General features: G+C 49.8%; 1 protein-coding gene across 6 annotated transcripts in view; it reads right to left on the reverse strand.

The window, feature by feature from the left end:
* The window catches only part of ASTN2 (astrotactin 2), a 614387-nt gene that overhangs the window by 459499 nt on the left and 129537 nt on the right, over positions 1 to 25351 (reverse strand). For 5 of the 6 annotated variants that reach the window (XM_044992620.1, XM_044992622.1, XM_044992619.1 and 2 more), the window contains exon 3: positions 5606 to 5990. In XM_044992620.1, the coding sequence (XP_044848555.1) occupies positions 5606 to 5990 (385 nt within the window). Of the gene's footprint in view, positions 1 to 5605; positions 5991 to 20332; positions 20477 to 25351 lie in introns of those variants that run through there. The other variant, XM_044992624.1, reaches the window with a different exon arrangement.

The raw sequence follows: 25351 nt of genomic DNA on the forward strand, positions 1-25351 counted from the left end.
CTCTTAAAGCCTAGGGCCACTTCATGGAGTAGGGTGTGGAGAAGTGTAATAAAAACTTTATTAATTTAAACTGAACAGTCGGTAACATTTGATTACACAACCCAAGGCTAATAGACGTCTGCAGGCATCTGTGGCAACGCAGATGGGCTATTGGAAGCCATACAGAAGGGAAATTTACCAGCCAACGTAAAACGTATTTTATCACCAATTCCTGAAACCCTTGAGGAGTTTCACATTCTGCCCTAGATCTTGTTTACTGTTCTGCTCTGAAGACTATTGAACATTCAGTTATTTCTGTCTTACCCAACCCATACAACCCTAAATAATGTATAGAAAAGCAAAACAAAGAAGAGAACGTTAAAGAATAAAAAAGCAAATGCAGGCATGGCACCCGGAGATTCTGTCACAAAGGGAAGGACTGGGGAAGCCTTTTGTTAACATTATAGGCCCAATATCTGGCATGTGCATTCAATGGAGGGCGCTGAACTGGCCTGCTCAGATCAGCACCGAGGTCCTGTAACTGGGCACCGGGGTATTTACATGCTCACTGGAGCACAACAGCATAGGCACGGGAAGGAGGAGGGCCGGGGTGCTGCAGCACCCCCAGGTTTTGCACAGGGTCCCAGCTGCTGGTCCAATGCCTGGCTGCTGGCCTGGGGTCCCAGCTGCTGGCCCCGGGACTCGGCTTCTGGCCGCTGGCCCCAGGACTCGGCTCCCACCCCCACGCCCGGGACTCCAGGGCCCTGATTTCCAAAGCCGCTGAGCACCCACAGCTCTGCTTGACTTTGATGACTCAGCATCTCTGACCATCAGGCCCTTGGTGATTTTGCCCACGGTCATAGGGTAAATCAGCAACAGAACTACAAGTCTGGAGTCTTGACTCCCAGGCATTGACGCCTTAAAGGCTCTTGTTTGCCAACTGAGCTTCCTAGAGTATTAAAAGCGACCTCCCGCTTGACTGGAGTTTGCAAGCATTTCTATGCTGAATCGGAGTCTGCTATCTTCGAGAATGAGGGCTCTAGGAAAGGAAAAAGCTATTCCCACTCCCCTGGAGACGGGGACTTGTGCAGCACTGCAACCTACTCCTGCCCTAAATACTGCGAGCAGGTAGAACAAATGCACTTTGCTTCTGTTTGTTTGGATGCATTTTACTGTGTGCTGCAGCTTAACGATATTAAATGTTGTATAATGATATTTCGATGAGCAGAGGTGGGTGTTACTGTTTCGGAGAGACAGGCTTTAAAAATGCAGGCAATCAAATGTGCATTAGCCACAGCACTCTGGGGAAAGCACTTTCCCTCCTGTGCGGGAGAAACAAATCCACCAATTGTGCAGTTTATCAGATCTTCGTCCAAATAACTGCCTCGAAAGCCCACACCTAACGGGGCACGCAGGAGCAAAGCAGCCAAGCTGGATTGTCTCCCCAGGTTCAGTTCCTCCCAACACACATGGTCTGGCAGACTGTATTGTATCCTAGGTTAAGAGCAGAACTCAAGAGTCAGTCTGTTCTAGTCTATATAGATTTTTGCACCTCCCTGATGATTGTAGCATCTGAGCACCTTCCCATGGTGCATTAAGTGACATCACTAACATCTGTCACACAAAGTTCATTCTCTCTCTCATCCTCTCCCCAGGGAGTAGTCACAGAACTTAATAGAAGATAACTTGTCACATCTGTATCCTCAACCTGCACCGGCAAAGCCTGCCCAGAGATCACTACGGCTGTGCTGAATCCTGTGCTCACCTGGACCCCTCCCTGCTTCCGGATACCCCCAATAGCTGGCTCCGACTGCCAAAAAGGCCCTTTTTTTTAATTGATGGAAGGCAAAAAGACCGTGTGATTCAGACACAGCAATCCACACACGGGTGACCGCCAGGCTTGGTTATTGTACCTCTCTGTCCCTACGTTCTGGACAAAACTAGCCACCTTAAAAGAGCTACAACACAGCGCCCCACTCTCTGGTCTGGCTCCCCACTGGATTCTGGGTCAAACTCAAGCAGGATGACCAGATAGCAAGTGTGAGAAATCAGGACAGGAGGTGGGGAGTAATAGGTATCTATATAAGAAAAAGCCCCAAAAATCAGGACTGTCCCTGTAAAATCGGGACATCTGGTCATCCTAAATTCAAGAGGGGCGGCTCTCATCTGCAATGCTGTCGGTGGGATCATTCTGAGTTACAGCCCCCGAGGGACCTCCTCACGCTGGCCCTCTTTTGATCTCCCACGGCAACTACGTGCCACTAGAGTCATCGGCCTCAACAGAGATACTTGCCTGTGCGTAGTTCTCTCGGCACTTGCCCCCACAAGAGATTATAACAGCTGTGGACCTTAGTGTGACGGGTTGGACTCCTTGGGAAGCCACCTGATGTGCTGAGATACCACTGAGTCTACCTGGTTCTGCCAGCCTGGGCCCCCAGTAACCTGTCTTGCTGAGCCAGGCTCTTAAAACCTCCTCTAACACACCCACAGGCAGGGCCACACCCAGCTGCAGATCAGCTCTGGGAAGACTCAGCTTAGGGGACTTGCTCCAGCACTCAGATGTCCACCTCTCTTGGAGTGCAGACCCATAGAATATCAGGGCTGGAAGGGACCTCAGGAGGTATCTAGTCCAACCCCCTGCTCAAAGCAGGACCAATCCCAACTAAATCATCCCAGGCAGGGCTTTGTCAAGCCTGACCTTAAAGCTATATTCTGAAATTCGCCCCCTCCCTCAATGCAGAGAGAGGTGTGCACACTTCTTACCCCACCCCCATTAGAAATTACAGAATACAGCCTGGCCTAATTAAAGCATCTCTGCTAACACGCAATTCAGGTGGGACGCTTCTGTCTGTCTGTCAAGTTGCAGTCTTAACAGATCTGTTTACAGCCATCAGACTTGCAGACATAATCCGCCATCTGCGCAGCTCCAGAGTTGTTATTACTATTTATTATTTTTGTTGCAGTAGCACCTCTGAGACCCACTCACGGGCCAGCACCCCACTGTGCTAGGTGCTGTACCAACACAGAAGAGAAAAGTCATCCCTGCCCCAGAGCACCCACTCCAAGTGGCCACCACAGCAGAAGCTGTAGTGTAGGTGAGATTCAGGCATTCAAGGTTGTCTACCATCATGTTGTACAAGCCATGAAGACAGTGAAGACCTACGATCCCTGTCCACGCTGCTGCTTCCACCACTGCCGGCACCAGTTGTGCTGGATGGGCACAGAATTATAGCTAAAAGTTTGTGCATCAGAGAACGCAGTGGTGAAAACGCTTACGCTCGTTGGAAATGGAAGGTTTCAGACTGTTCATTTTTAAAGGAGGATTCGACAGGGGAGAAAATAAAGTAAAATGCACGGGAAGCCATAATGCCACAAGCTTCCTACGCACATGGGTTTCTCTGGTACTTCACTTTAATGCTACATCATCTGACCAACAAAGCAAGATTGCCAGGCTGGCTGAGGGACGTGTATACAATCACACGGCCCAGTCATCGGAGAGCCAGGAGCTGCAGAGTTCCAACTGCGGCACTGACACCAATGCCCTCTGCAGCCTAGGACAAATTACCAAACTGTGCCTCAGTTTCCTCCTCCTTCTGAGAAATGGGGTATATTGATATGTGCCTGTAACGGGCCGGTGTGGCTCCCCTCCTCCTTATGGAGGGTTGAGCCCTGGACACCAGAAGGGGCGGGGCTACAGAGCAGTGAGCCCGCCCCTCAGAGGGTCAGGCGGCGACCCAGAAGCATAAAAGCCGGCCATCAGAGCTCAGTCGGAGCCCAGCCACCACCAGGAGCAGACCTGCCCGAGAGGGCTCGGGGCTGGGAAACCGCTGGAGCCCAGAGCAGTTGCCTGGACTGGCTGGAGCGTCCCCTCGCTCGCTACTGGGAGAACCCGCCGGAGCTTCCCCGCGCCACATACGAGGAGGAGCCGCCAGAGACTTTCCCGCTCCCTTGTTGTTACCCCGAGGAACCCCCGGAGCAGATTTGGCCGGACTTCCCCGAGGAACTGCCGGATCTACCCCCCAGCCCGGGCTGCGAGGAGCCCATGCAGTGGGACTTCCCGGGAACGGACGCCGCGGACCAGGTAGGCCCCGAGGGGGAAACTGGAAGTGGCCCGGGGGCAGCTGACCTCAGTCAGGCTGATGATCAAACAATGCCCATGTCAGTGTGTTGCGGTCAGGGTCCCCACTGACCGTCAGCGGTCATAGCCGCTGCTAGGGCCCCGGGCCGGGACGCAGTGGAGTGGGTGGGCCTGCGTCCCCCCTGCCACCCCACTTGCGGGTGGCAGTTTTCCCCCTCACCCCAGTGCTCAGCCCCTGCACCTACGGCCCTGAGCCCTAATTGTTGTTGCCCCGCCCTAATCCAGGGCCTGGGCCTTCCTAGACTGTTTTCTGCCCAGCCCCTGCCAAAGGGCCTGAGCCCCCCCTGAACTGTCTGCTGCTCAGCCCCTGCCACAAAGGGCCTGAGCCACTTTGTACTGTTTATTGCTCAGCCCCTGAACCCAAGGGCCTGAGGCACCTTGTACTGTTTGCTGTGGTACCTTATAGACTAACAGATGTTTTGCAGCATGAGCTTGCATGGGTGAATGCCGACTTCGTCGGATGCATTCACCCACGAAAGCTCATGCTGCAAAACGTCTGTTAGTCTATAAGGTGCCACAGGATTCTTTGCTGCTTTTACAGAACCAGACTAATACGGCTACCTCTCTGATACTTGTACTGTTTGCTACTCAGCTCCTGCCACAAAGGGCCTGCGCTCCCTGAACTGTAGTATTGCTCAGCCTTGCAGCAGAAGGCCCGAGCCCTAACTGACTCTTGTCTTATTGCTCAGCCTTGCAGCCGAAGGCCTGAGCCCTAATTGACTCTGATAGTGTTGCTCAGCCTTAAAGGAGCCGGGCAGAACCCTCGTGGGGACGACAGGCCGGTGTGGCTCCCCTCCTCCCCATGGAGGGTTGAGCCCCGGACCCACATGTTTACAGTGCCTATTTTAGGAGAGACGGTGAGGATCAGTGTTTGCGAAGTGTTTTGAAGATGAAAAGCTCTACATAAAGGCTAGGCTGTGTTCCTTTAAAGCATGAGAATGTCTTTTTCAGCGTCCCACCCTGCTAATACTAAAAGAATCCCCAGCGTGAAAATCCCCGGCAAGGATGGTTTGCCATGAAAGCAGGACACGGGCTAAGTGAGACAACACCTGAGACCCGGGACTGGCTCCCTACCGAGAAGCTGCGATGTGGCACATACGGCACGAAGACATCGCTGCACTCTGGCAAACGAAAAGCATCACCGAATCAGAGGCCCTGGCTGGAGTTCCCCCGTTGAAGCACTGATCAAGCATGTGCCTGCAGCCCAGCCGCACACGCGCAACGAGCGGCCGGGTTCCCTACGCGAGGGCTGCTGCCCAATTCTTTCCTTTTCTTTTTTTTTTAAAGCATTTGAAGCTGGGTGTCTCGGAGCGTGCACACGACTGAGCAAGAGGAAAGCAGAGGCCATGAATGCGATGGCGGCCAACCGGCGCCACCGAGATCAGCTGCCTCCTTGCTCATCCGTCACCACTAATGACCCCCCGGTACATTTGGGAGCCAGCTGTTTGGCCGGTAGGAAGGGAGTAAATAGGAAGGGAAGCGACAAACCTTTCTTCTCGTATTCAGGCTTCTCCTCCCCGCCCCTGCCCAGGCTCTCCAGCGTCCGCGTCACCTGGCTGCCGAACTCGTCCTCCCTGGTGCCAGGCTCCGCCCGCTGCGGGACTTCGTCCTCGTCCTCGAAGTCGTAGTCGTCCAGGATGGGCGTCTCGCGGATGGGCATGCCGATGACGGAGTTGTGAGCCTGCAGGCGCGAGTTGCGGAAGCTCTCTCGGGCCTGCGCACCCAGCAGCACTGAGGGGATGTAGTGGATCTCGTGGGTGGCTTCAGTGCTGGCACTTTTCTGGGGGATCCGGCGGCGCTTGTGCCATCGCCGCTGGGCATACAGCGCCACCGTGAACACCAGCAGGAGCAGGAGCAGAGCGATCAGGCCACCCTGCAGGAGAGCAAAGGAGAAACATTAACAGGAGCTCGGGGCCTGCACTGCTCCGTTCCCTCCAGACCCCCCCAAGGGGACCAGGACAGCATCACCATCTCCCCTGTTTCGGGAGCACCCTTTCATCCTGGAGGATCCCAAAGCACTTTGCAAACTGCCGGTTGTCAGGGAAACCACTTCACCTGCTCCTGAAATGCAGCCACCTCTGGGGTGGAGGCAGCAGCCAGGAAACCTAACTAGCACACAGCATGTTGCATGGGCAAGAAAGGTTCTGGCTGAGGACAATGGGTCAACACTTTAGTCCAAAAAATGGGGGTGGAGGAAAAGTTATGAAGTCTCAGTAGATCAAAGGGGATGTCAGAAGGTCTCAGCCAAAAGATGCCAGCACAGCAAGCTGCATGGTACTCCACTTCCATGGGGCTGGGGCAGTTCTGCTAGAGGCTGAACCAGCTAATGTGACTCATTTGATATCAAGCTACATACTGCAATAGCTCCCACTCCCTCCTGGTACCAATAGGCCGATTATCTATGAACAGAATGGAGAGAAAGCAAAGTGCTCCACCACTGCAAACCCCCAGACTAGATGCGCCGCACCTGTGGGGATGATCCTGGTTACCAGCACTCTGCACCAGGGCAGCACATCTACACTGGAGGGGTTGCACAGGTGCCGTTACAGCGGCGTTTAATGGAGCGCGCCCACTTCAGTAACTCCCTGTCTGTCCGGGATAGGGAACGTCTACACTACAGCTCAGAGGGACGTACCCGCACTAGCTGTTACCTAGTTAGCAGGATAAAAATAGCAGTTGACGATGCGGCGGCATGGACTATCCCCTAGGAACACACTTGCAGAAGCCTGCACCCTAGACCCTCCCGGTTGTTTTTAGCGATCTAGCTAGATTGCCGTCAGCGTGAGCTGCACACCACGTCCCCAGCTGCAATGAAGATGTACCTACCTGGCCCCCTTCTCATCATATCTGGGGCCTCAAAATATTTATGCCTTTATCCTTAACACCCCTGGGAGGCAGGGGCGGGGCTGCTGTCCCCATTGTACGGATAGGGAGCTGAGACAGAGACACCGAGTGACTTGCCCAAGGTCACGCCACTTTTGTGGCGGAGCAGTGGATTGAATCTGGCTCTCAGTCTAGCGCCATCACCACTGGACCATTTTTCCTCCTGCTGGTTTCCAACACTGCTCTTCAGGAACCTCTCGGACAATTCCAGGGCCCAATCCAAGCCAAAGACGATCTTATCGAATATATCACTGTGATGGGGTTATATACTTATATTTATTATTTACACTGACCACCTCACCATCACTGAATTTATCCTTACCTTCCACCCTCCGCTCAGGTAGGGAAGCTTTATCCCCATTCTGCAGATGGGAAACTGAGGTACTGATAGATTAAGCCACACAGGGTGTCTGTGGCAGAGGCAAGAGCCTACCCTGGATCAACTGCATCCCAGCCCAGTGCCTCAGCCCAAGGCTACCCCTCTAAAGCAGTATTGCACGTGTCCTCCTGGCAGATGCACTGATGAGAACAATGGTAAAAGTGCTTCTTAATGCAGGTGCATCCTCAGAGGTGGTCTCTCCAAGTCAAGGCATCCAGGCTGGGCAGCAATGGAGAAGTCTTCACTGCCACAGTCCACGCTGCCCCTGCTCTGGCTGTCTTTCAAGTGGGCAGCTAACGCAGGCAGGCAAGAGAAATGCGCTTGCTGTTTGCAAGTCGCTCTGAGACCTCCTGCAGTTTCTAGGCAGTTTCGCACTGTGGCAGACAAATATCCCAGGGCAGGTAAATCAGGAGTGGTGTGAACAATCAGGACTTTACAGCATGACATGTAACTGCTGGGGGAGGGGAGGAATTTATGTTGGCAAATGAATGCCCAAATCCAGGAAACTTTACAAACTGGGTAACTAACATATAAATATTTCATCTGTATTCAGTAAAAACATTGTGAGCGCACAGAGATCTGAGACACAAACAGGATAATCTATAAAAAACTAGCGTCTAAAAAATGTGATTCACAAGATGAGTTAGCTTGGGAGACAGCCACTCAGCCAACGACAGCTGGATGGATTCGGCAAACTCACTCCCTGCTTTCACAATAGTGCAATCTTTGCCTGTATTCTGAGCCGGTTCCACCATAATGCAGCCACGCTCAACTTTGAAAGAAAGTCACCGAGGAATACACAATATCGCACATGATGCAGATGGTGAGATACCACGTACGCCCACAGGGTCATGCACAGCGGTCTTCTAGCACACCCCTATGCCCCCTGCCCATTCATGCGTGGTGGGTGGATCTCACAATTGCACCTACACGCTCACGAGTGTGGTGAATGGGTCCCTGTGCACCCCAAAAACCCACACGGCCATGTGGGGTGGATGAGCTTCACCACTCCACCCTCATGAACTCCTACTCATGGCACAACAGAACCGCCTCGCGCTCACAAACCCGCCTAGTGACTTCTGGTAGACACCTAGAAATCCAGCACGCTTGTGAATAGTGGATGGGTCCGCTTGCAGTATTGTGCATGGTAAACAAGCCACTCACACCCTCACGCGCCTACGTAGTAGACGGGCTTCAGGCACTGGCACCCATCCACAGCCTATTTCCACAAGTCACACCTGCTTTTTCCCCCCTAACCCCTACACAATGGAAAACCTCTTTGCCTCTAAGTTAGCAAGGGTAAGGGAGGCAGTGTCCCTGTACGAGAGGTCTGCTCTGGGATGGGGGGGAAGTCTCAGGAAGTGTTGGTTTGGTTGCAGAGGGCTGGGAAGAGTGCAAAGCCGTCCTTGGTCGTTAGGTCCTGGGGGCACCACCTGGTCCTTTCCTTCTCCAGTGGTGTATTTGGTCATGAATCCAGCAGCTGGTTGCCTGGAGCACGAGGGAGCAGAATTACGAGGTGAGGAAAGGTTGCCATAAAGAGAGGAGCCTCTGAGGAGCCCACAGCTTTCCTGGCCCAGCCCAATCTGCCGTAGAAACGCAATATGGCAGCTCTCATTAGGATCCCCTCCCCAGCCTCATCTGTTTTCTCATTTGGTTCTGTAATTGACACTAATAGGAAGAAGGGCTCAGGGAGGCGGAATGACTTTGCTCAGCGCGACTTTCCCAATGTAGCAGACAGCGTCTGTCGGGAAACGGAACGCATTAGTGGCCAGGAAAGACTCCTGCAGCTGTGACTGGGAGAGGACAACAGACTGCGTGAGGATTCTTCCTCGGTGCTCAGGATCACGGGAGACTAAGGGTACCCAAGAGAGCTTGAAAAAGAGGGAATCCATCTTCGGTTCCCCTCTGTGTGCGCACAGCGCCTTGCACAATGGGGTCCTGGTCCATCACTGGGACTCCGAGGCATGACAGTGATATGAATTATAATGTTGCTTGGGGCTCCGCATCCAGGCAGGTCACGGCCTCTTGGGAGAGTCATTCACATGGGGGAGGAGTTTCTGCCTGTTGATTTATTACACACCCAGCGGTACCACCTCATCCACTCGACCACACAGCCACAGAGACCCTGCAGCGAGGGTCTCCACGGAGGGCAATGCAGCGACACCATGACAGAAGGGTGATGTCCCATTCAGCAGCAGCAATCCTGCATGTGTAACCAATCGATGGGTGTCTCAAAAGTCCCTCTCTGTGCTGAGGCGCAGAGGATACAAGTTCTTACAACCCCTCCTCCCTCCACTACAGACCGTTCGCTCAAGCAGCAGCAACTCAAGCTTTTAGCTCTGGAGTCTCCCGGTTCAACCCTGAGGTCAGCCAAGATGGCAGCTATCATGCATGACGAGATACAGCACGTCCTATGAACATCCAATGGCCTTACTGCGGAGCTGCCTAAGGCATCACACAACCCTCCTGCAGCAGCCGGCAGATGAGTGCACGCTGTCCAGTCAGTCAGTTTCATGGTGTGGGGGGTAGGAAGTGGGTAGGCTGGATTCACGGGGAATGAGGAAGCAGTCTGAGCTCCATCAGATAAGAAGCGGGAGGGGGAGACGCAAAGGAATTTTTAAAAGACAACACCCTCACCCACCCAGCCCTGGCCCCAGAACCAGGCGGGAGCAGGCAGAGTCTGGCAAACTCGAATCTCTTCTGGGGTGTTAGCCTCTGATCGCAATCAGGAGATCCTCCACCGAAGCAGGTGCAACCTGCCAGCAGGAGCTTTCCATTACCCCAGTGCTGTGTACCAGCGTTCGGGTGTCTGAACGCAGGGCCTGCTGCCGATCGTCCCTGCTGCCCACCTCCAGCACAGGGACACAGCCTCACGGCTGTTAGCTGAGGAGGAGAGGCAGAGCCAGACTGGAACCCACCTACCAAGCTGCCTGAGTGAAAGCGGCAGCTGGAAAGCTAGGAACGGAGACGTTCAGGCTGCCTTAGGCCAGTGAGGGCTCTGCACCATTCAGCACCAGACCCGGGCTGTTTCCTCAAGAGCAGGGCTGGACACCCCAGCGATCTGAGCCGAAGTGTCCCCCACACAGCTGCCTCCCTCCCTGACACTCGGAGCCAAGAAAGGGGCCGCCCACTTGCTCCTAACATGCCACACCGCTCAGGCAGGGGAAGGGGACATGCCCCCTCATACACTCACTAGAGCGGGTCAGGAGCTTTTCAGTGAAATCGTCCTCAGAAAATGCCAACTCCTCAAAAATGAAGCTTTTCTCAGACACGTCCCTGTATCTATTCACCTGGAAGGTTTCTCCGGCTCAGGATGCAATTACTGGTCCAAACCAGAGACCCACCCATCCCAGAATAGCCAATAGCCTGGCGCAGGGCCCTCACCTGGGATGGGAGAGACAGTGGAGACTTTCCAGGAGACTGAATCAGGCACCCGTGGATCTGAACCTGGCTCTCCCAAGAGCAAGCTCTAACCTGTTCAGGGGTGGGATGTCTCACAGGATGGAATTCTGGCTTTCCGGACAGCCCTCATGCTCAGTGCCCCATTCAACCCGTCTCCTGCTGGCACAGTCCTCCGCAGACATGCCCTCTCCCTACCTAGGTCTGCGACTGATTCGGAAGGAAGTCTGAGCACTGGGGGAAAAGCCCTGGACAGCCATGGACATTCCTACCATTGCCAAGCACTTGCCAACTGGAGCCAGAGGAGGGGAGGAAAGGTCTGGAGGGATCAAATGTGACATTGATCTGAACCATCGGTGAAAGTGGAGCCACGCTGGCTGCCAGGGGCCTGCAGCTGGCAAACCAGATTAACGCAGCATCCACCCACGGCTGCTGCAGTCAGATGAGGTTTGGGGAAGTAGCTTGAACCACGGCAAAGAACTTTGTCAGTCTATTGTATTGGGCCCACTGAGATGTTTCTGCTTCAGGGATATCACAAACTGCACAGAGCCACAGACATGATTAGTCTGATGTTTCCTCCTTCGGCCTGGAGTGATCCTACGCCACTGAAGATTACAGGGCTGGTTCAAGTGAATCCCCTGCCGAACCACTTGGCTGAATGGTTTGTCTTTGAGGTCAAGGGCAGCTCTCTCTTCCTACTACTTCACCCCACCCAACTGCTCTGCCAAGGAGAGAAGGGGGGAGAACAGGTGGGGGGCCAGGTCAGATGTGTCTTCGTGCAGGGAAGTAGGGGAATGGCGTACAGAGGTTTCCTATTAAAGTTGTGACAGACCTCAGCACTTCAGCCAGTTCCTGATGGGATGGGGCTCCCTTGACCTCGGGTGCCCCTGCACCAGCAAGTTGGACGGCGGAGCCTGAACCAACTCAAGCAGGCTGGGAAAGGACAGAAATGTGCAAATCCTCCCCCTGCGCAAAACAGCAAGGAGGCGGCGTTTTAATCCCTCCTCGAGTGCAGCCAGGCCATAAGCCGCAGGCACCGATGCACAGATGTGCAGCGGAACATGGCCAATGTGCTCGGACTGCTGGGGCAGCACGCATGAGGAATACTAAACCCACAGCATCGCTGGTGCCGCTAGCCAGAGCCAGCACCGCATCCCTATCGCTGCACACGAGACTTCTCTTGGCCAGAGCCACACGCCCCCTGCTCTCCCCAGTTCGACACAGATTGATAGCCCCTGTGGGCTGCTCATAGCTGTGCTGCTGGTCCCAGGAGGACTCAGTGCACCTCCCCAGACCTTCCCTGCTCTGCCAGCGCTTGGCGGAAGCAATCCAGCGCACACTGGGCCACCGCTACCTAGCGGCACTCATTTCTTTTAAAAGGACGGCTCCTCATTTGCAGCTTATTCTCTTTTCTGTCCCTGACCTCAGTGCAGACAGCCCCTGGTTTAAACACAACACACACACAGAGATGGGAGATCTTCCTGAAAAAAAGTCCAACTTAGGAGGCATTGAAGCCAGCCTCATTTTAATCTATTTTTCATGTTAAATTATCCAACTGAGGGAGCGGGAGAGAGAAAGGGGAAGGAATGGATAATATGAGAAATGCTTTATTTGACAATGTGTCATTTGGAAACTGATTATTTCTGTCTCAGGGCTTTTTAATATTCCCGAACAATGGCCGAGTCGCGAGGGGATTTGGTATTCTAAGACTGGATTTATAATACTCTGTTCTGCAGTGATAAGAACACAGGCCTTTAATCCTCCGAGCTGCGAACATGCATATTCTCCCACGTAATGTCCTTCTCCCTGCACTGCTCCGTGCCCCCAGAGTCAGCCGAGTCCTGATAGGGAATGGGACCATCGAGACGAGAGGGTGCTCTGAGCAGGCTTCCTCGGCCCATCCAACACAAGGGAATGGTCGAAGCCCTCATGAAGGCAGCACCTGCTGCTAACACCTGCTGCTGAGGCCTGGGGTGAGCATGGACATGTGTACAGTCGGGGTGCTCACAACTCAGGCCCCAGGGACAAGGGAATCAGGATGAAGACAGTGCAACTGCAAGTTGCCAACACACAGAGTGGGCAGGTGAGCGCTCTTCCCCCTGTTCCAGGGCTCTAGGGATTGTGGGCATAAGCCAGGTCTACCTGGAACAGAGGTGGCTTGGGAATTGGCTCCGCTGGGCGTCACCATGGATGTTGGGGGGAAGGATGGGTAAACCCAGACCACAGCAGCTACTGCTTGGCACCAGGAAAGAGGGAAAAGTGAAGCCACTCAGATGTAGCAGGAGCTGTGGGAGGACTGCCCAGCCATCTTCATGGCATCCAAAAGTGTCCATTTTCTCCTCTCCCGCGACATGGATGGCTGCTGGGCCATGCAGAGAGGGAACACAGACGGGGAGAGGGTATGGCAGAAGTGGAACCAGCGTTTGAAAAGGTAAAATGTGTCACCTGCACAAAATGCAGCTGTCGAGCACCCTCCAGGGCTCAGCAGTTGGTGGAGGATGCGGGAGCCGAGAAAGCTGAATGGGCAGCAGGCTTGATTCGAAGGGTTAAAGGAAGAGGAGGGCTCTCTCCAAGCCCGCATGGCTGCCTGGCACGCGGAGTGAGAGTCGGTGTAGTTTACATGAGCTACAAAGCCCTCGGTCACAATATTGTTACACGTGGGTGAGGAACAGACACACGCTCAATGGTACCAATGAATTTGGGTGTATTCCTATCAGGGGTAGCTGACAGATTCCCAATAGCAAGGTGCTCCAATGCTAACACCCAGTGTTAGAAACACCATGGTGACCACTGCTATATCCCCTAACATGTGTAGATTAACCCTAAGAAGTATAAATGTGGCACCATGACAGTCTGTACCCCTATGTTCACCCCTGTTACAAGACTATGTTAAATTGTGTATAAAGCATACGGTGTAAGGTATCATCTGAAAATTCATTATTTTCTGATCATTATTGTCTTGGTAAAATATGTGTGGCAACACTGTGAAAGATATAAAATTCCACCATATGATATTACTAGGACGTCTTCTGGAGGGGCGTCACAACCAATTGCCCAGAGAGAAAAGGCTAGCCAGCTCTTCAGGCAGGAGTCAATGAGATCAAATAAACCACCACCTGAGTAAGTGGTCACTCTCCCCCAGGAGAGAGGGTGTGGGCAAAAAAAAAATTACATTTTGACAAAGAAGCAGTTTAAAGCCCTCAGCCACACAGACTTTCTGTCTCCTGAATGTCAGCTGGATATGAGTCTTGTGCAAGAAAACAGGCTGTAAGAGGAGAGGGCAGACACCCCATCATCTCTCCCTGGCTCTCTACTCACGGCATCATCAACACCTGAAGAACAAAAGAAGCAGCTTTGGACTGGGGGAGAGATCCCGACTGAAAGAGGTTTAGCCTGTAACGCTGCTGGAACATGCAGCCAGAGAGACCTTCACTTTGCTGTCACTTAGCTTGTTATGTCAGGTGTTAGTTGTGTTTTACCTTTTATTTCCTTGTAACCAATTCCAACTTACGCGCCTCATTACTTGTGGTGACTTCAAATGTATCTTTCTGTAGTTAATAAACCTGTTTTGTTGTTTTAGCTAAACCGGTGCATTTGGATTGAAGTGTTAGGGCAACTCCATTTGGGATAAGATTGGTGCACATCATTTTCTAGTAACAAATGACAGATGTTGGAAGAACTTGTATTGTCCAGGAGGATGCTGGGTAGTACATGATGCACATATCTGGGGGAAAGTCTGGGACTGGGAGACTGCTGGTGTCGCAGTGTAATTCAGGAGCTAGAGCGATTCATAGAGTTTAGCTGGGAGTGACATACATGCTGGAGGCTGGGTGTGAGCGGACCAGGAGTGGGTGCTCTCAGAGTGAAGCAGTGTAAAAGGCACCCCAGGATGGGGAACTGAGGGGACACAGCTGTCCATCAGGCCAGACTGTAACTTGGGTATTGTCATAGACACAGGCCACTCATACAGGACCCAGGCCTTGCCTTCTCCTGGGCTTGAAGGTGTTCGGTTCTCAGCCCTGAGTAAGGGTTGCCCCAGAAATTGTCTCAATGGCAGTGAATTCTGGTTGCCATTTTATCAGAGAAGTGGACCTTTGGGGCAGGAGCATGTGACTATTCTTTGCACAAGTGGACAATGCTTGGATGGAGGGCTGCAGTGGAAAGGCAGGGCTTGTCTGCACTACAGAGCCAATGCTGGTGTGCCAGCATATCCCCTTAACACAGATGCAGAGCACACCAACAGAGATTTTCTGCTGGCATAACTACACCACCTCCCCTAGGCATGCTGACAGCAGCGCTCCTCTGTCGGTACAGTTGTGATTACACTGGGTTTTTGGCCTCATAGCTATGTTGACCAGGGGGTCGGGAGGGGGATTTTGTTCATACTCTGAACATAGTTAGGCTGGCAAAACTTTCTAGTGTAGACTCAAACTTTCCCCACTCATTCTACAAACCTAGTGAAGGCATACCCTAAATCCGGAATTGGACAACACCAAGCGGAGACTCGAACCTCACAACTCTAGATCTTAACACATGGGCCTTTCCTACCTGAACTAAAAAAGTGTCAGCCCTCTTAGCTCGGACTGTCACAGCCTTAGCAACGTCTATCTGTGGCCCAGCCACCCCGAAAGGAGAACAAAGCGCTGCATTGTGTGCACATGACTTTACATCTGCACTAGAGCTTCTGGACTCGATGTAACTTGAGCTAATGGATTGCCAGACTAATCTGAGCGAGCTCGCACGGCTGTAAATTCTAGTGTTCACACGCCATAAAAGTTTGCTCCAGGAAACCTTTGTTCCTAGTCATAGTTCATCCTAGGCTGAATCCTAGAGCAAACCACAACCAGATGCCAACATTTGGGAGCATCTACAACAGTGTTCATTAACTAGCAACCAATTAGCTTGAGGTAGAGCACAACCAAAGCTTTGGACTAAGGGGGGATATGATGGAGGGATATAAAATCATGGGTGATGTCGAAAAAGTGAATAAGGAAAAGTGATTTACTTGTTCCCATAATATAAGAACTAGGGGGCACCAAATGAAATTAATGGGCAGCAGGTTTAAAACAAATAAAAGGAAGTTCTTCTTCACACAGCGCACAGTCAACCTGTGGAACTCCTTGCCTGAGGAGGTTGTGTAGGCTAGGACTATAACAGGGTTTAAAAGAGAACTGGATAAATTCATGGTGGTTAAGTCCATTAATGGCTATTAGCCAGGATGGGTAAGGAATGGTGTCCCTAGCCTCTGCTTGTCAGAGGGTGGTGAGGGACGGCAGGAGAGAGATCACTTGATCATTACCTGTTACCTCTGGGGCACCTGGCATTGGCCACTGTCGGTAGACAGGATACTGGGCTGGATGGACCTTTGGTCTGACCCAGTGTGGCTCCTCTTATGCTCTTATGTAGACAAAGCCCACAGAAAAGGTCTACCAGCTCCCTGGTCTGCGGTGTGGCACTTCTGTACACACAACCTGAGAATCGTATCGGCTTATTTGGACACACCACCACACTGCAAAACCAACTCATTCTCCTCCTTCAAAAACCCTCCTTTGCCGTGATGGCTGCAATAGACAAGGCGTACTGAGATCACCGCCTATCCCGCGGACCATTGTTTTCTTCTAGTCCTCCATGTGTCTGTATCAATCTGCTGTCTCTTGTCTTCAATTGTAAACACTTTGAGGCAGGGACGGTGTTTGTTTGTACAGCACCTAGCACAATGGGGTCCTGGCCATGACTGAGGCTCCTGGGTGCTACTGTAATTAGTAGCAATAACACTGAGGCCGTGAGAGACTGACTGTCGGCTCTCGTCCCTAAAACCTCCTGCTTCAGTGTTGCTGCTTCTCAGATCTCCCCCTCCCTCAGGCTGTGCTTACACCAGCACTTTTCTTCAAGTTTCCCATCAGCTCACTAGCGCCAATGCAGCTCCCCCCGGGGTAGCAACGACAGGACTGCTAGCCTCAAGCACCCTATCATCTAACCCTGCTCGGAGCAGGGTGAGCCACCATAGCAACGCTCCCAACACTGGTACTGCTGATGGGGCTGCACCCAGTGGTAGCTTTGAGAAAAACTGCCATGTACGTCAGTTCACATTTCTCCAGAGCAAACATCAATCTGCTATTCCTGCCCACATTACCCCCCTCCCTGAGATCCCTTTGTATTATGGCTCTGTCTTCCCTCTGTGCAGCACCTCCCAATGTTATTTCTTCTGCAAAACTTAATTAATGTGCTGTTAGCTCCTTCCTTCAGATCCCTAATGATGATAAATAACACTGCTCTCAGCAGAATGCTCTCTCTCTTACACACGCTCCCACGTATCGTGACCTTCTCGGCATCCTGTCGTTTCTACACCTGCCTGGGCCTTGGACTTTTCCCTATACTTCATGACACAAGCTCCTTCAAACCCTAGAGGAACCATCAGGTCAGGCGAAAGACCCATCCTAGCATTCCTTCTCCTACAGTCACCTTCTTAAATTACACCCGGAGCTCCACTACAGCCGACCCACATTATCACTGAACAGTATGGAACAGCATTGAAAAGCGTGTTGTGCCACTCATGTTAATAAAGCTCTGCCCTTCTGTAGCAACTTCCAGCTGAGGCGCTCCCAGGAATTTACAAACATCAATTAAACCTCATACTCCCTGCAAGGTAAGTTATTGTCATCCCCCCATAGTAGAGAATTGGAGAAAACTGAAGTCAGTGCAGAAACTGAGGCCAAGAGGTTGCCCCGTTCTGTTCATTCCCTCTGAAGCATCTGGTACCAGCCACTGTTGGATGACAAGATACTGGGCTAGATAGAACATTGGTCTGACCGGGTACAGCCATGCTTATGTTCTTAGGTTAAGTGACTTGTTCACGGCTACACAAGGAGTCAGTGGCAGAGAAGAATCCAAACTAAAGCCTTTCTTTTCATCATCGCTGTTTGTGGGGGAGGAGGCCAGCCAATGGGGCAAGATTTTATGGGAGATGTTGGAGATGTGAGTAGGCAGGTATCCTGCTGTTAATTGATTTATCTCGTAAGACTGACCTCACACTTGGTAAAGCAACCCCCATCCTTTCATGTATTTATACTTGCTCCTGTATTTTTCACTTCATACATCTGATGAAGTGGGTTTTAGCCCACAAAAGCTTATGATCAAATAAATTTGTTAGTCTCTAAGGTGCCACAAGGACTCCTCAGGTTTTTTTTGTGCTGATACAGACTAACACAGCTACCACTGAAACCTGTAAAGGGAAGTGAACAGCTGGGAACCTAAAGGATTTCAGAGTGGACATCTCAAGAGTTAGCTCTGCTTCCATGTCACAAAGATACATACTTTGCCCACAGTGGCTGGCAGTGTGTTCACTGATAGCATGTAGCTGTTGTGATCTTTGGTGGATTGTAGATAGTGTTAGCCTCTCATGTTAAATAGTGATAGTGATCCTTGCATAGCACAGATCCTCAATGAGCTAAAGAGACTAGAACTGCATGGCGGACGAGTAATGTTATCCCCATTGTGCAGATAGGAAAACTGAGGCATCGGAAGGCCAGAGAGTGAGTCAGTGAAAGAGAAAACTGGTTTAAAACAAACAGCGGCTCAGATCACTAGACAATATCCCTCTCGAAAAACACGCCCCAACGAAACACAATAAGAGGCAATTTATCAACAAATAGGGCACGTATGACCTACATGTCCACATCCCCTTTTTGAGCCCAGAGTCAGCAAAGAACTGCAGCACGTGCTTAACATTAAGCATGTACTTAAGTTCCATTAAAGCCAATCGGGCTTAAGCACATGCTTAAAAGCTTTGCCGAATAGGGACGGTTTGCTGAACTGGGGCTTTGGACAGAACCGTATTATTTCCTGTAGAAGCAGCAAAGAATCCTGTGGCACCTTATAGACTAACAGACGTTTTGCAGCATGAGCTTTCGTGGGTGAATACCCACTTCTTCAGATGAGGACCGGGCACTGTCTTTTTTTATCCTTGTCTCATCTACTCCTGCCCAGAGCTGACAAACGGTTGCAAAACTGCCTTAGCAGCGACGCACTCAAGTGTTCTACCGCTGGGAACATGAAGATAAGTGTAAGGGGCTAAAATTGGCACTGAAGTTTGCTGGTGCAGATGGATTTATACTGGCACAGCCACATGCAGAGTCTGGCCCAGGAATTTAAGAATTAAGGCTCCCACAGTATCACTAAGACAGCCCTCCTGTGGGTGCCATATGGATATCTAGACTATATGCTACCCCGCCCATATGCACACGGCGCATAAAATTAATAGCATACACAGCCCTACAACGTACAGCATAAGTATAAGAGCAGTTACAGTTGCTGTGGGAACAATAAACTTTAAAATCCCAGACCCATTTGTATTAAAAATCTCAGACAAAGTCACATTTCCCTATAGTTTTATTTAAAAAAAAAATGCACTGAATATTGTTTTGCTGGGGACGAACGGCGGAGTGAACCTGCCAATCAGCCATTCTGTGCCATGCAAACGTACAGTGGGATGCTCCAGTAACCGATCGTTGGAATGGTCTCCCAGGTATAGTCTGTACGCAGGCATCGGAAGAAACGCAGCTGCTGAATAAACAGAGAACGTGCCACTAACTGGAGCTACACATCTTGGGAGAGTAACAGGTCAAACTATTTCTAAGCCACATTTCTTCAAATCACTTGCCCTTGGTGGGCTAGGCAAAAAGGGGTGATTGTATTAAAAACCTGCCAGCTAACGTGTTTTAAAATCTGAGCCTAGACAGGGGTCACTGGCGCTTTTAACATGTCAGCAAGTTTGGGTTTAACCCTCTGCTTCCCTCTAGGATCCACCAAAACCAGAGAGCACAAACTGCAATTTCCCCTGTCCGTGCTAGGAGTTTAAATGCATTAGCTATCACAGTGTACTGATCACACTGCCTAACATGGACAGCCCAGTAGAGTGTAGGGCCAGGATCAGACCAAAGCTTTTTCAAGCAGCTTGCGTTATTCAAGCCCCCCGAAAAGCACAGTCTTGCACCGCAAAAGTGCGTTCTTGGGACACGCACTGATTTTTCTTACTCTGATCATTCAAACCAATCAGAGTTTTAGCAAAATAAGGGGGGGTGGGAAAGGCCACTTGAGTCAAGAACTGAAAAATTGAAATGTAATAGAAAAGAGTTTGATACCAACAATAAAGCTCCTCTATACCACACATATCTTAAAGCGTCATTTATTACACACTTGTACAGCCCCTGACACAACGGGGCCCGATCTAGCTGATGCCTCTAAGTGCTACGGCTATACAAATAAATAACATGTCTTATATTTTAATTACTGTTTAAACAAGGGCTTAAATGAACATGCCTCTTGAAAAAGCAAGCACAGGAACCCTGCTGTTCTAACCCACAATTGTGATGCTCCCTTATTAAAAGGCTTTTGATCAGCAGTCAGGAAAACATCAGTGTCCTATAGACTGAAGAAAAGAGGCTAATTCAGTGTCCCTTCCAAGCTATTCTTTGCAAAAGGGAGCGTTAATGTTGCCTGCCTCTCTGGCTCTAAAAATAAAATAATAACAACAATGTTTCCCAGGGACTACTTACCAAAGTCTACTGCTACTCTGTAAAGCAGGCGGCAGATTGCATGCATGAACTCTCAGTGGTGGATTTCCCGTACTTGGTTCTGAGAGGCGCATTAAGCTGGGTCACAGCACAGTAACCACATTCACTTCCCCTAGCTGCCCGCTGACCCAAGCAAATGAAACCTAGTTCAGACAATAACCACGTTGAAAGGCTGTTGGAGCTGCTGCTAAGACATATACGGCATCCTGCCCCTGCCCTGCCTCCCGTACTTTCCCACCAACCCGGACAAACAAGGACTGGTACAAATCAGGAACCTTCATCTAACAGACAGGCAACCAGGTGTCTGCTCAGCGATAACTAGAGGGTTGAAGAGGCTTAGCACGGCCCCAAGCAACTTGCAAACAAGCAGGGTAAGAGAGCTGGGAAATGAACAGTTCCAGGGCTTGGGATTTTTATGCCTTCATCACCGAAGCTTTTCAGGGCAACAAGAGCTTGGCAAGGATTCTCGCCAACCAGCCTTTCCACAGAGGATTGTTCCCTCTACCCCAGACGTATGGTCCCTCTGAGGAAAGGGGCATGCTCACCAACTGCCCTCTCCCTACCAGCAGCTGTCTTGGACAGTAATTACCATCCCAGTGCCCCACTATGACTCCACACACCTTCACCCAGCTCACGGCAAAGAGCCCCCTGAATGTTCCTTCGATGCTGCAGTTAGTCCCTCCTGTTCGGGAGGAAGGTGGTGGCAGCGTCCGTCGTGCAGAAAAAAGGCTTCTCCTTAGTTCCCAGAAGGAGCGCCTTCAACCGCAATCTCTCCCGAAGGGAATCACGCTCTCCGAAACCCCAGCTACCGCTGCCACCACCGTCCTGTTGGAAGTCCAAACTGCTCACGTCCAGGTACTGAAGGAAGCTCTCCATTGCTAGGAGGAAGCTCAAACTATTGCCAACTGGGCGCTGCCAGGAAGTGGTAGATTTCATGACCAGAAGACACCATTATGATCAGCTAGTCCCAACTCCTGCACAAGACAGGCCACAGAATGTCACCCAGTGGTTCCTCCACTAAGCCGGTAACTTGTGGTTGAGCCAGAGCCTCTCTTTGAGAAAAAGACCTGGGAACAATCAGCCACCACCCTGGGTCAACTGGCTCCAAGCTAGTATCACTGCTCCCATGAATGCTGCAGCAGCGGTACCAGAGGGGGAAAAGTACACAGGGTAAACCGCCTGACCAAGGAATGAAAACACACAGCTTCTTTGAGAAAGATGACCTTGTTACAGGCACTGAACTGGAACACAGGAGCCTGAGCTTTGATTCCCAGCTCTGCCACACACTCCCTGTGACACCTTGGGTGGGCTACTTAATCTTTGTGCTTCAATCCCCCATCTGTAAAATGAGGAAATCAGTCCTTCCTTTCTCCCATCCTTTGTTTGTCTTGCCTAATTAGACTAAGTTCTTCGGGGACTGTCTCAGCACTACGGGTCCAAGATCTCAGCTGAGGCCTATCAGAGCGACCTTAATGCTAATGAGAAAACATAATAATAATTACTGCAGAACCCTGCTAATTCACATACCCCATAATTCATACCAGCAAAACCCATCAGCTTCTTCCAGATAAAGTTTTAACAGATGCTGAAGCAAGGTCTCAAGTTACTCTGGCTTCATTATTTTGTACAAAATATACTACACAACATTAAGTAGCAAACTATGAAATATCATAAATAATTAAAACTAAACACAAGTCAGATCAGGGAACAAAGTACATTTGCTGTTGCAAAACCATTCTTTTTTTTTCTTCTTTTTTTTTAATGTTGTGTTTATTCGCTTCCTTGTTAATTTACAAAAACCCCAGTTAATTCTCGGCGGATTGCCTGATCATTAGTGCAAATTAATGCTGTTCCCACTGTATATTCCACATATATTAAAAAACAAAAATCTAATAAAAACCACATATCTCCAGATGAAGGAACAATAAACGCAATTCAGATTTCAGAGTAGCAGCCATGTTACTCTGTTATCTGTAAAAAGAACAGGAGGACTTGTGGCACCTTAAAGATTAACAAATTTATTTGAGCATAAGCTTTTGTGGGCAATTCAGATTGTGCCTCCAGCTTTTGCATGCTCTTGGGTGACATGTTAGAACATCCTCCATTCTGCTCAATTAGCCAGTGCACTTCTCAGGGCTGCTGGTTTTCAGACAGCTGCCCAGAAGAAGTGATAAAGAAGGGAAATGAACTTTGCAAAGCACAGGGAGAAAGAATCAGAGCGGAGAACCACAAGTTAATTATTAGGGCTGTCAAGAGATTAAAAAAATTAATCACATGATTAATCGTGTTGTTAAACAATCATGGAATACCATTTATTTAGATATTTTTGAATGTTTTCAACATTTTCAAATATATTGATTTCAGTTACAACACACAATACAAAGTGTACAGTGCTCACTTTATATTTATTTTATTACAAATAGTTACACTGTAAAAAAACAAAAGAAATAATATTTTCAATTCACCTCATACAAGTACTGTAGTACAATCTCTATCATCAAAGTTGAACTTACAAATGTAGAATTATGTACAAAATATAACTGCATTGAAAAAAATAAAATAATGTAAAACTTTAAAGCCTACAGGTCTGCTCAGTCCTACTTCAGCTAATCACTCAGACAACCAAATTTGGTTACAATTTAGAGATAATGGTGCTCGCTTCTTGTTTACAATGTCACCTGAAAGTGAGAACAGGCGTTCACATGGCACTGTTCTAGCTGGCGTCTCAAGATATTTATGCCAGATGTGCTTAAGATTTATATGTCCCTTCATGCTTCAACCACCATTCCAGAGGACATGCATTCTTGCTGATAATGGGTTCTGCTCAAAAACAATCGAAAGCAGAGCAGACTGATGCATTTATTTTTATCATCCAAGTCAGATGCCACCAGCAGAAGTTTGATTTTCTTTTTTGGTGGTTTGGGTCTTATAGTTTTCGCATCTGAGTGTTGCTCTTTTAAGACTTCTGAAAGCATGCTCCATGCCTCATCCCTCTCAGATTTTGGAAGGCACTTCAGATTCTTAAACCTTGGGTCAAGTGCTGTAGCTATTTTTAGAAATCTCACATTGGTATCTTCTTTGTGTTTTGTCAAATCTGCTGTGAAAGTGTTCTTCAAACGAACATGTGCTGGGTCATCATCCAAGACTGCTATAGCATGAAATATATGGCAGAACGCGGGTGAAACAGAACAGGAGACCTACAATTCTCCCCCAAGGAGTTCAGTCACAAATTTAATTGACATTATTTTTTAACGAGCTTCATCAGCATGGAAGCATGTCCTCTGGAATGGTGGCTGAAGCATGACGAGGCATACAAATGTTTAACATATCTGGCACGTAAACACCTTGCAATGCCAGCTAGAAAAGTGCCATGCGAATGCCTGTTCTCACTTTCAGGTGACATTGTAAATAAGAAGCAGGCAGCAGCATCTCCTGTAAATGTAAACAAACTTGTTTGTCTGAGCGATTGGCTGAACAAGGAGGAGGACTGAGTGGACTTGTAGGCGCTAAAGTTTTACATTGTTTTGTTTTTGAGAGCAGTTATGTAACAAAAAAAATCCTGCATTTGTAGGACCCATGGGAAGGAAACTCTGGAAAAATTCCACCACGATTTCAACAGCTTCCACCCCACCATCAACCTCAGCCTGGACCAATCTAAATGGGAGGTCCACTTCCTAGACACTACGGTGCAAATAACTGATGGTCACATTAACACCACCCTATACCGAAAACCTACCGACCGCTATGCCTACCTTCATGCCTCCAGCTTCCATCCCGGGCACACCACATGATCCATTGTCTACAGCCAAGCACTGAGGTACAACCGCATCTGCTCTAACCCCACAGACAGAGACCAACACCTACAAAATCTCCACCAAGCATTCTCAAAACTACAGTACCCGCACGAGGAAATAAGGAGACAGATCAACAGAGCCAGACGTGTACCCAGAAGCCTCCTACTGGAAGACAAACCCAAGAAAGAAACCAACAGGACTCCACTGGCCATCACATACAGTCCCCAGCTAAAACCCCTCCAGCGCATCATCAGGGATCTACAACCCATCCTGGACAATGATCCCACACTTTCACAGGCCTTGGGTGGCAGGCCAGTCCTCGCCCACAGACAACCTGCCAACCCGAAGCATATTCTCACCAGTAACTGCACCCAGCACCATAGTAACTCTAGCTCAGGAACCAATCCATGCAACAAACCTTGATGCCAACTCTGCCCACATATCTACACCAGCAACACCATCACAGGACCTAACCAGATCAGCCACACCATCACCGGTTCATTCACCTGCACGTCCACCAATGTAATATATGCCATCATATGCCAGCAATGCCCCTCTGCTATGTACATCGGCCAAACTGGACAGTCTCTAAGGAAAAGGATAAATGGACACAAATCAGATATTAGGAATGGCAATATACAAAAACCTGTAGGAGAACACTTCAACCTCCCTGGCCACACAATAGCAGATCTTAAGGTGGCCGTCCTGCAGCACAAAAACTTCAGGACCAGACTTCAAAGAGAAACTGCTGAGCTCCAGTTCATCTGCAAATTTGACACCATCAGCTCAGGATTAAACAAAGACTGTGAATGGCTTGCCAACTACAGAACCAGTTTCTCCTCTCTTGGTTTTCACTCAACTGCTAGAACAGGGCCTCATCCTCCCTGACTGAACTAACCTCGTTATCTCTAGCTTGCTTCTTGCTTGCATATATAAACCTGCCCCTGGAAATTTCCACCACTTGCATCCGAAGAAGTGGGTATTCACCCACGAAAGCTCATGCTGCAAAACGTCTGTTAGTCTATAAGGTGCCACAGGATTCTTTGCTGCTTTTACAGATCCAGACTAACACGGCTATCCCTCTGATACTTGACTGCATTTGTAAGTTACACTTTCAGGATAAAGAGTTTGCACTATAGTACTTGTATGAGGTTAATTGAAAAATACTGTTTCTTTTGTTTATCTCTTTTAGAGCGCAAATATTCGC

The sequence above is a fragment of the Mauremys mutica genome, chromosome 18, assembly GCF_020497125.1.
Source record: "Mauremys mutica isolate MM-2020 ecotype Southern chromosome 18, ASM2049712v1, whole genome shotgun sequence".
Classification (NCBI taxonomy): Eukaryota; Metazoa; Chordata; order Testudines; family Geoemydidae; genus Mauremys; species Mauremys mutica.